Here is a 12,719-nt window from a genome sequence, read left to right on the forward strand (position 1 = left end):
TCACTTTATTTTATTCCCACAGTTCTTAATCGTGGATGTGAGTGGAGAACCATCCGTGAAGAAGGATGAATATGAGTCAGACCCAACGTTTATTTCAGTAAAAGACCGAGTCAAAGCATTCAACGATCGCACAAAGAATAATGGTCGAATGGTGCCTCCAAGCAAGCTAGACTCACCAAAAAGTTTTGCCAAACCTATTATGATGGGCCCAAATACATATGCCGTGAAATCAGGATCAAAAGTTCCGGAAGCAAAGTCTTCTAGCAATTCTAATTCACCGAAAAAATCATTTGGCGAACCTAATATGACGGATCCGACCTTACAAACAGCGTTGGAAAAAGCAAAAATTATGCAGGGTATGACTATAGCAGCTTTGATTACAGCACCAACAATTCAGAAACAGACCAAACCTGCAGAAAGACCAGGCGGTAAGATTGAAGATCCATTTCTTCATCAAGTTTTACTTGAATTTACAATTTTCCTTTGTAACGTCAACAGCGCCATCTAGATCTTCTTAAGATTTGTACGTTATGAATGGCGCTGTGATGTAACGAAGATATAAGAGAAGAATAACGCTCTAATTTAACACTTCAAACAAATATATCTTATACTTTTTTTGGCAGACAACTCATTAAAAAAACCATGGAGTTTGCAAGATGATTTCAACAAGGCTGTCGAAAATGAGAAAAATTTTAAGAGAACGCCTGATTACAGTGACCAATTGGAATTATACGCATTGTACCAACAAGCGACGGTGGGCAATGTTAACACCGCTCGTCCTACCGGCTTTAATGGAGAGGAATCCAAATGGGACGCATGGAACCATAAAAGAAACACCAAATCGGAGAAGGCCAAACAAGATTATGTAAATAAGATGCGGGATTTAGTCGGCAGACTTGGTCTCAAATAAACCGAAAGTCAGCATCAAATAAAAAAAAATCGACACTTGCAGTGCAGATCAGAGGTCCCCCATGGCAATGGATGAACATTTTTTTTTTATTAAACCATATTATTTGTTTTCTTTCCACAATTTTATCTCAGCACTTAAACAATGATACGGTCACTGTATGCAATCAATTTTACCAAATGCATCAACAAATTAAACGAACTACACGCACACAAATATTTACTGAGTATTTATTTTCATCAACCAAGAAATTGGTTTGATCCTTTTCATTGATCCGTAATTATTTATCAAGTCGCAAAGATGTCGCTGAAGCGCTTATCAAAATTGAGTTTTGATGGTTGATTTTTGTCCTAACAAAATGAACACACATACGAAGATAAAACACATGCGACGCTGGTTGTAAGTTTTAACTCCAAATGTTTTTTTGACAATTATATTTCATGTATTTTGTAGACGTTTTTTTCCATGATGTAATCATTTTTGCGTAAAATGGAATTTTTCTTGCAATTTTAACATTGTTTTTTTTTTAAATTAATATAGAGATTATTTTGATAAGAAAAATAAGTTTATCAAATTCGCCTGGGAATTTTAGCTGACCAATAATGATAGTCCATAAATAAAAAATTACCCTATAAAGTGTGATGCGATAATGGCATCGGATCTGGATCGAATCTGAATTCCTGGCGAAAACAAGCAGATTTTCTCCCAATTAAATGATCATGATCCAATGCAATGTTTGATTGATTTGATTGGAGGGACACCGATTTTGGCGACACAAATATATATTCGTGTTTACTCGTTAAACATTTTCAAGGAATTCAAATATGTAATTTTTTCTTTGTTTTAGCAAAAAAAAGAAGATTTTTTGTTTATTTTGTCTAATTTAAGAAATGAATGATTTTTTTCATTCCTAGTTGAAGAAATTCAATTTATTTTCTTCAAATAGTAGCATAGATAAAGACAAAGTCAAGCATTTTAGTTGTACACAACGAAAAAACTGCAATAAATTAATATTGTCGAAATGTAACACATCGGTCAATAAGTCCCGAGCCTAACCACCAAGTGGCAACACTAATGTCAAACCCATATCATTTTCGAAAACTACAACCTTTTTTAGGAATCCAGTCAAAATTTGAGCCAAATCCGACCATCAGTTCGCTAATTACAGCACTTTAAATGAAGCAATTTTCCAATTTTCCAAAATCATGGAAAAACTGCATTTCTCCTCTCGATTTGACACATGTATTCCAGAAGAAAAACGAGCAGGAGTACCAAACCCATACTATGATTAGTTTATGGCATCCTTAGGCTTTCGAAATCAATCATTAGATATGGAAGAATTGAATTTATGCATAGCCATAAGAGCGATTTTGTCGATAAGCCTCCAAATTGTTCAAAATATGTGGTTTTGGAAGAAATCATTGCCAAAATCCGTTAAGTGATATCGGAATTCTCAAATGTGATAGTTCATAGATTTGCTAAGGCCATAGGGCAACTAACTCAAGCTATAGTTACAACTTTGCATGGATATATGCATATGAAATACTCAATCGAAAAAGCCTTGCCGCGTTTTTGGATATGGAGTAGATAGAACAGTTTTTTGGGGATTCGAAGCCCGTTTGGAGCTGTATAAGTAAAATTTGAATAGGGTTTTGCCTTTATATATTAGAATTAATGTATTTTGAGTTCATTTGAATAGATTCGATCTATAAATTGCGGGTAGAAATCGCCAAAAACGGTTTGTAGCGACCAAGGTCGCAAAATATGAGTTCGGGCATTATTAGTGGATTTAGGTATAGAAAAATATTCGCGAACCAGTGGGAAAGATATAAAACAACATGAAAAGTCACTTATGCATCATTTTAGACCTATCCGAATGTCAAATCTTGATAAAACATAGCAAATTTGGCGAAGAAAACTATGTTGTTCAAATGCGAGTTTCATCCAGGTCAAAGAACTGTTTATATGGTGATATAATTGAACGAAATTGGTTTCAAACTGCTTCACTAACCATTGTATTTTTTAGGTCTGGTCATTCTCTGAACTCTCCACATGAATATACTTGAATACAATGCATCAGAAGAAAGTTATACCGTTTTAACGGCAAAATTGAAGCATTTTCGGGAGTCTTTCTCTCGTATAGCTGTAACTAGCAAACTGATGGTCGGATTTGGCTCAAATTTTGACTGGATTCCTAAAAAAGGTTGTAGTTTTCGAAAATGATATGGGTTTGACATTAGTGTTGCCACTTGGTGGTTAGGCTCGGGACTTATTGACCGATGTGTTATTATTCGAGTGTCAGAGTCCCAATATTATCGTAGTGGTCCAGAGTGTGTTGTGATAATGGCATCGCATGAAACTGGAATAATATCAAAACATAAAATAACAAACTCAATTTCATTTTGGCAATTGGACTTGAGTTTCCTGGTTGCACATTCCAATTTCAAGTGCAAATTGATTGCGTATGTTCTGTGAATATTTTAGTACGATACAAATCCACGGAATGAAATCGGAGTTGAAAATTATTTAAAGAAAATGTTAGTTTTTGTTGTTTTTTCAAAAGCTGGCATTAAATTCATTGGCATTTTTTTTTATTTCTTTTATCTCCATTTTAGTAATTCATTTGGAATGAGGAAATGACAAATTCATATTTTTTCTTAGTCACAATTAATGCACTCAAAATGTCAACTATTTCTTTCAAGCTCGTTCCCATCAAAAGTATTGCTCTTCACTTTTTACATTTGCATTCTAAATTGTTAGTCTCCACGCCATCGGACTGCATGTGACTCACCAAAAATGAATTAAAGTGGTTTTTTATTTCATTTCATTCAATGTTGAACCGCCGTATTTTGATTTAAAAAAAAAGAAGAGTTTATCAAGTTTCTACAGTAATTTTAGCTGACGAATGACGACAAAGAGATTCAAATTACTCATACACATGCGCGTCAATTCTCAATTTAATTCTCTGACTGTAAATTTTGTTATCATAGAAAAACTAAAAATAAAATAATGAATCAATTCCTGGCAAAAGTCTGCTTTCATGCAAATTGTTAATTATTTCTCAAATTATCGATCCAATTATGGTTTATATTTCGATATTCATGCTTCTTTATCTTTGCTTTTTAAACGTTTTTTTTAGCAACAATTTCACGGAATTTTGGTTTCAGTAAAAGCGTTGAATTCATTTATATTTATTTGATTCATTTGAAGGTATACATAAGTTTTTTAGTTGAAAAAAACAAATTGCTTGATAGAATATGATTTTAGTATAAAGACATGAGTATAATTAAGTATTTTTGATATGAGTGATAAAATAATCATTAAGTTCTAACTTTATGTGCAGTAAGCAGCAAGCACTGTTCACAATCGACGAAGTGTGATAAAGCGAAAAAAATTCAAGATTTATATTCGCGCCTCAGAAGCCTAGCATTGTCATAGTGATTGAGAGTATGTTGTGCAAATGGCATTGGTATTGGAATTGGCATCCGTTTGAGGTTGGAATTGAATCTAAGTTGATCATACGCGATGGGATTCTCTTTGATTTCTTCGTAGATATGATCGGTGGGATCTTCCTTTACATTCAACTTGCTGGTTGTTGCCATTGCATCGTTAACGAATCCAAATTTATTGGCCGGTCCATTTTGATTGTACACAACAGTAGTCTGCACTTCACTCCTCTTAGATCGCCTTCGACGTAATATCAAGTACACCACAATGGCAGCCACAACAATGATCATTAGTACACCAAAAGGAACTGCATACAGTGCCACATTCGATGATTTATCATCTCCTGGAATATATATTCAAATATTGCAATGTAAAACTAAAGCTTCACAACTTCAGTAGAACTCATCACTAGCTTACCTGTAGGAATTTTATCGGTTTGTTTAAAACATCCCTGGTCAAAGAAATCGATGATGAATTTACGTGATTGTATCCATGGAGTTTTGAATTTTTCCAAATATGTGCAAGAGAATCGATTTTTTGTAATGCCCAATGTGCCAAGTGCGGGAAATTGCTCTGGCAAAAGTGTGTCCAATTCGGTCAAAGCATTCTCATCTAAACGAAGCCAATTTAAACGGCACTTTGAATCTTTTGACGATAATGCAAAATTCACTTTCCTCAAACCATTTTTCGAAATGTCAAGCCAGTAAAGTTTGGTAAGATATTCAATTGCACCGAAGGTAAAACTAGTGAGATTTGTACGGCTCAAATGTAAAAACTGTAGTTCCCTCAATGTAAAAAACATATTCGCAGTTATTTCACCCACGTAATTTCCAGACATGTCCAATTCAACCAATGCTGACGGTAAATTTTGTATCAAATTACCGCCGTTCTCTAGATTATTATCAGACGCAAGGAATTTTGACAATTTGTAGAAGTTTCTCAAAATCGGCATGGAATACATCCTTTGCAAATTATTGCTTGAAATGTCGAGCTCTTTCAATTGGTCGAGATGCTCAATCGAGACAAAGTCAAAATTAGTTAGATTCATTTCTTTTAAATTCAGATATTCCATAGATGGTGCCAAAGATTCTAATACTTTTTTCATATTCGTGATATGATTCCCTTGCATGCACAACTTCTTCAAATTATCGGCATCTGAAAAGAATGTTGATTTGCCGATTTCTTCTAATTTATTGTCAGAAACATCGAGGAATTCCAGTTTCGTAATATGTGTGATGTGACGTAGGGAAAAGCTCACTAAGCCAGTATTTGATAAAATTAGCGTTTTCAAATGACAAAACTCTTCAAATTTATCTGCATCAATTTCTCCAACATAACTTCCTGTCAATTCCACGTGTCGAATTGATGATCCCAATAGATTGATTAAAGCTTTGGTATTATCTCGTTTATTGTATTCAAATATAAAAACATGCAAATGCTTGAACCACCGTTTACTTTGTATGAGCTCATTTTCTCGTCTGACAATGCGAAAAATGATTTCGTCTTCGATATCTATCGTTATTTCAATATCATCAAACATTTCCCCGCGTCGTAGCTCAACTTCATCAACCAATTCCATTGTAGTGTGTGTAACAAATGAGGACAATAAAATCCGTAGAAAATTATAATTCATTCGCACTGGGTTATTCGTTATGTTTAACACTTTAAATTGATTTAATCCATTGAAAATCCCATATGAAATTGATTTTATTCGATTATTGCTAATATCTAGCTCGCGCAAATTTACGGGCAACCATGTATAAAACGTGAGCAGTTTATTGTGTGAAATATTTAAAGTGGTTAATTTGTGATTATACCAGAAATTGTACAGTTGCAAGTCTTCCAAATCGTTGTGTGAAATATCAACTACGGTTACATTTGGCATTTTCGAAGTGAGTCTATGTGGAATTTCACGAAATTCATTGAAAGAAACATTGAATACGTTTAAATGCAGACATTTCGAATGCAAATAGCCGACAGAAGTCAATCCAACATGTGACATATCAAATACGTTTAAATGTTCAAATTTGGACAACAACGAATAATTTACAGCATTTTTACATCCATCGATTCTAATTTCTTTCACCTTACGCCTGGTTTCATCACGTTCAAATAAACCATTTACATCGAATAGCTTAGAAATACAATCACTTCCAGATTCGGCACCGTTGACATTTTTGCAAATAATTTCCAACGAGTTTGTTAGGTGATTATAAATCGGATTACAGGATCTCTTTGGTCCCGTATCTGTGTTCACATTTTGGAGCACCAATATCAAAACATACAGTATGCTCAATTTCATTTTGATCAATTTGATTTCGCAGATTGAACGATTTCACTCCGAGTGTGTCTCGGCAAATATTCGATTGCGTATATTTTTTTTTAACCTTTTGTCACGATGATACAGAGTTAATTTACTCGAATGAACTTGAAATTGTGTTTCATTTCTTGGACATGTTTGATTTTGCCATTCGTGCATTCATTTATATTTTTTTTATTTTTTATCTTATCTCGGTTGGAATTATTCATATCAACTGAAAAAATGAGCAACTCTTTGATTTTGCCAAAGGGAACACATTGCTCGACCTATGCTCAAAACGTCATCTATGTCTTTAGTAAACCAGTTTTGAGGGCTGATACCCATGCAAAATGTTTTCAATGTTATCTCTTTTTGCTTCTCTTTTTCTATGTTACATTCGAGTTATTTGCAAATTGGCGTTATAAGTAGAAGAGGGCAGCATATGTCCACACAGTCTCTTCCTTTTGGATGACCGTCAACCTTCATATTACGTTAAAAGAGTTTATCTGGTTTTTTCATGGGAATTTCAAAGCTGACGCATATTCTGAATACACATAAAGGCAACGAATGATGATAGGGGAAAGATGTTGAAATAAATCATATTTATATTTTAATTGTTGTTGCATGGGGTGACTCACTAAATTTCGTACAAAATCACCAATTTCGCAAAGAAAAGTTGCAGAAAATCGCAATTTTGGATAAACTTCTTACCGACAAAAAAATAATCCATGCACTTATATTTGAGAGTGTCTTAGAAGGAGTACCAATTGCACACGAATGATGATAGTTGAACAATACTTGTCATCAATCAAGCATATGTTTTCAACTGATGCAATGTCCTTATATACCGAAGGTCCTGCATCTAAGCGTCTGACACCTCACTTCTGGCGCTACGAGACAAGTGTCAAAAGTTGTGACTCAGATCGTTCAATGTTTACCGCAAACTATTGAATCTTTTTCATATTCAATAATGAAGGAGACAAAAAAAAAAATAAAAATGTCACGAATGTGCAAAATTAATTTTTGTGAGAGCGTAGCAGGCGATAAACATCAATTTTATAAGTAAAAAAATTGTTTTTCATTACAGAATATTGTTGATGAGTTCATTCAGTCGCTTTCATGAGTATGTCTAAGAACGTAAACGAATTGAAATAAACTTCACTGAATGCGCTCGTCGCAAATTTGTGTTTCACTTTGTTTTGTTAGTATTATGCATAGGTTGCGTGTTAAATTGTCCGCATACTGAATTGAGCGCAAACTGAAGTTTTGCAAACCGGTGTTGACCAACTCTAATCTTTGCAGTCGGGTAAACTCGACGTTATATAACAATAATTGTAAATACAAAAACGACTCGAGTGATAACCAAATAATGTGTGCATGTCTCAGGGAGAAGAACTTCCAAGCACCGAATTTTGAGAATAAAAACACATACACAAATGATATCGCTGCTCTTTTTATTCAGTTATTTATTTACTTGTATTTAATATCCATAACAAATATTCATGCATGTCAAAGATGTTAATAAAAGTTTATAAAATAAGTCAACAATAAGATTTATGAATTAATTTGGGATTTAATTAGATTCGAACGCCTTCGCCTTCTCCTTTTTCCCCTGAACAATTGCACGTCGTGCCGATTCCTATTCAAAGCAATGTATGCACGGTGTTACCCATAAATAGGATTGATTGTCAAGCATTATTAAAGAAGAACTCGGTTTTCTCATGAGATTCTGCTACTGAATATTTTGATTTGTTGATGATGGGGCAACCTAAATATTCAAAGTAATTCAAAATTCGATGACTAATACAATTCAATGATCTATCGTCGTCACATTGATTACAACAACTCATTTTAGGTTTTTTTCTACTCTGCTTTACTTTACTGATTATTTCACTATCAAAAAGCTTTTATGACCAGGTCGCTCGCGTCGTGCGGCAGCGCGTCATAGCGACGGGTTGTATGGCAGAAGGCATGTTTGTGAAGCGGCTACACATATACAAAAAATAACGAGAATGAAGAAACGAATACACTCATGTGAAATAAATTTTATTATTTGGCACTCGTGGAAGTCGAATTCGACTCTCTCTTCTCGCTATTTTTCGAATATACGTAACCGCCTGGCGCACTCGCCTTCTTCCATATAGCCCGTCGCTATGAGAAACGAATACAGTATTCAATACACTCACACACACATACGAATCATATGGTTGGTGTATTCGAGTGAGTGTATGTGTCGATGTGATCGTTGTTCGAACCAATGCCACTTTCATTGAAATGATTTATAAATAAATATCCAGCTTTGGTTAACTTGCAGTATTGTCTGCAGAAAATCGAATTGAATTTTAAAAATAATATTTTCAATTTTGGATAGATTCCATTAAGAAAACACTAACTGATAGAATTGAATCGTAAAAATTATTATGACATCGACATACTCATGCAATGAACTTGATTGCAAGCTGAGAATGATGAATACTAAATAAATACTCTCAATAAAACTGACTAATCAAAGTGAAGCATATCGAAATCGCTAGGTGTTTCATATCCATTGAAATCATGTCGTATTGATATTGTTGCATTTGAATTCGATCTGGCGTTTGTCAGTTCGATGTAGTTGAGTTCACTGTCCAGTAGAGTATTGAAATTGGAACAAAAGAATGGTGAAATTGGTGCTGAATCGGCGAAATATTGTGGTAGCGGCGAGCAAACATTGTCATCTCTTGATGCAACCGGATACGATGCACTTGGGATTTCTCCATAAGTTGCTGTTGTTGGTTCACTTGGTTCATGGTTTGAAGGAGAACTGTAAAAGTCCTGTGACACAAATTTATTGAGAGTTTTCTTTGAATTTCTATATAATCATTCTGAAATCTGCGAATATTTTTTTTTATTCTTTTTTTTTCAATTTTCCAACAAAAAAAGTTTCACTCAAGTGCTGGAAGGTAAGAAGTGCTCCAAAATTTACCTGTTGCCAATGATACATGTCTTGATTTGCTACAGAAAATCCATATTCCGAATGAGAAGCGTTGTAGTGTGTCGGTTTTGCAGTAGATTGAATTGAATCCGATTCCAAATTAACACCGACCACCAAATTGGTTTGAGAAGATAATGGTGTTGAATCAGAAGAAACAGTTGAAGAGTCGGATAAAGCAGTTAACGTGTCAGTTGCGGATGGAGAAAATATTGATTTATGTAGATTCGCAATAGAAAGTGGATTGGTAATGCCACACAGTGAGCTTGGGTGTCGAAATCGATGCACTCTCAAATATCGAAACGAATGAGATATGGAACTGATGAAGTTGAAGCCGAGAATTTGGTCGGGCAACAGAGGGCACGGCTGTTTAAGAGTTTTAAATCGAGAAATGCTATGAAATTCCGGATTGGTATATGACTTGTACACTCTGTCACAATATGCGGATGAAACCAACATTTCATGCGAATGATGTGCGTCTTTAGTCGTACAAACGGCCGTTAAATTACGTGGCTCGATTCGCACCAAGCGAATCTTTCCAACATCCAAAATGATTGAATCAATTTTCGAGTCAAGATGGCCAACAATATTTGCACAAATCAAACACTTCACTCGTGAATCATCAATAGAGATGTTGTAAAATTCTGACGGTGGACTCGAAGCACCTGAGAACAAAATTAATAGATTATCAGAATTTTTCCATGGAAAATACACATACATTCAAAAATTCACACTGTCTCAACTAATTAACACATTTTCTTACAAACTTTCGAGAATTGTTCGCACCTCTCGTACGGAAAGGCATACGTTTGAATGAAAATAGGCTAAGAAATAATTGATTGATTTTGAAAACTCACTATAATAAGTATGACCGGCACATTTTTTCTTTTTCACCAAAAACATTGCATCACAGTAACGGGCATTGGCAAAACAAACATACACGTGAAACGATTTGGATCCAAATAGTATTACACGTTCCGGCCCTGGTTTTCGTAGATACCTTTTAAGTTTGTTAGCAGAACCATTTAGTTGAAGTTGAGTTTCATTTCAATCAAAAAACATTTTTATTCATTCACAAATTCTAAGCATGAAAAATGCAAAATGGGTCTTATACTCATATTTCAACGGAAAAGTGACAATAAAATGACCAATAACTTTGTGAACAATGCAATAAAATCAATTGAAAATTAACTTTTCAACAGTGAAATAAAACACGTGCGAATTTTTTGTCTCAAAAAAGAAAGAAAAAACGAACCAAAAGATTTGAAATCAATAAATTCGAAGACTCACTGACGATCGGATGATTCTAACATGAGAATATTCCTGTTTTAGCTGGGTTCATTTGCATTCAATTTTTCGCGAGTAAACACTTTTTTCTAATTATTTGGGCGCAGCTCGCAATTTTCTCTTTCGAAGAGGAAAAATTCAACGATTTTACGTAGAAAATATGAAAACTGTGGCGAAATTTCACGATTTTTTTTTTCGTAAAAGAACTTGTTTCAATTTCACCGTCGTTGCTTGATTGTCATTCGAAGGTTGTAAATACACACCAGATAAATACTTATGGTTCAAAACTTGGTCTTCGTGTATTTTTTTTTCCTGTTGAACCAGAGAGTATAATCAAAATCAGCACACGTTGGTGTGTTAAAAAGTCATTTCATCATATGCACCAGGGCTAATTAAAACTATTATCACCTCTATCATATGTTTGATATGACATGCAACACCATGTGAGTGTATCTTACGATAATGTCGCGTATTCGCAGTGTTTTATTCTGTCTCAAACAAAAAATCTATCAGAAACAAAACACAAGCGCCGCCATCAAAATAATTATGTATTGACTACTTGTAGACAACTTTATGCACTGTGAATCTTGTATCCGAGTCTCTCTTTTATATATGAGACAAACGACCATGGTAATTGATATGCGCAAAAAGACCATTTGGACAATGAATATTATTCATTGAATAATATATATATCACTCCAGATTTCGGTGTTTTCGTTGAAACAAAAAAAATTGACGAAAATTGTTCAAAATTGAGTTTAGAAACTGACGATGTGTCACACACATAGTATGTGATAATTTTCCCACAGTCAGGTGTGTACAGATGTCTACGAATTTAGATTAATAACGAAACGTTTAAATTGATTTCTATTTCCATGTTGTAATTTATTCAGTGTTTATCAGCTTAATTGGTTGTGTTGAATCACACATAGGCCGAATGTGTATTGAATTGTGTGCATCAAATGTCCATTCAATGTATATATGCGGCACTATGAATGTCGGAAAACTAGAATGTCTAGTGTATGAACGTAGAATAAAAATAAAGAATGTCTTGGTTGAATGGAACAAATGCATGTACATTATATGATTACACAAAAGCACCAGAGTTCAAACAGTTGTCCACTATAAAAGCAAGCCGTTTGCCTTCACTTCTATGGTGGTGTGTGATAATAGATTTGCGTTGCACTGTGTGCTACTTTCGAAAATTAGACATAATTCCGGATAACTGAAAAGTCCGTAACATGACGAATACTTTGTCTAGACAACTGTTCGGCGGTAGCGATCAACTAAATGTAGTCGAGAGTTTACCGTGAACATCAACATGTGATAGCCCGTTCAGCGATTAAATATACTCAATGAAGCAGCGGACTTGTCGGCACACTCGTAGATTTAGGATTTCACTTGCTTTGGCGATTCGTGAGTTGCCGAAGCATCATATATGCAGTGCACTCGATATTTAACGTGAAAACCTATATTCGCTACATCGAAGTTGGCCGAGGTATGATTTCGTTTGCGCGTCGCATAAGCAATTTACTTGCGATATAACGTGAATCCCTATATACTATATATCCCAAGTGAATTGCTTACGCGCTACGCGCAAACGAAATCATACCTCGGCCAACTTCGATGTAGCAGATATAGGTTTTCACGTTAAATATCGTGTGCACTGCATATATGATGCTTCGGCAACTTACGAATCGCCAAAGCAAGTGAAATGCTAAATCCACGAGTGTGCCGACAAGTCCGCTGCTTCATTGAGTACGCGCGATTTTCATCACATTAAACATGTGGGCATTTTCCAATTATCA

General features: G+C 34.7%; 1 protein-coding gene across 1 annotated transcript; it reads right to left on the reverse strand.

Moving 5' to 3' along the window:
• Positions 1 to 4,267: 4,267 nt before the first annotated feature.
• LOC129568907 (protein artichoke-like) lies at positions 4,268 to 6,643 on the reverse strand. The gene is made up of 2 exons (XM_055447249.1): positions 4,772 to 6,643; positions 4,268 to 4,697 (listed from the first exon to the last, which is right to left on the reverse strand). The coding sequence occupies exons 1-2, from the start codon at positions 6,354 to 6,356 to the stop codon at positions 4,303 to 4,305; spliced, it is 1,980 nt and encodes a 659-aa protein (XP_055303224.1). The 5' UTR covers positions 6,357 to 6,643; the 3' UTR covers positions 4,268 to 4,302.
• Positions 6,644 to 12,719: the final 6,076 nt, after the last annotated feature.

This window comes from Sitodiplosis mosellana, unplaced genomic scaffold (assembly GCF_009176505.1).
Source record: "Sitodiplosis mosellana isolate CC-2019 unplaced genomic scaffold, AAFC_SMos_1.0 Smas_scaffold_27, whole genome shotgun sequence".
NCBI lineage: Eukaryota > Metazoa > Arthropoda > Insecta > Diptera > Cecidomyiidae > Sitodiplosis > Sitodiplosis mosellana.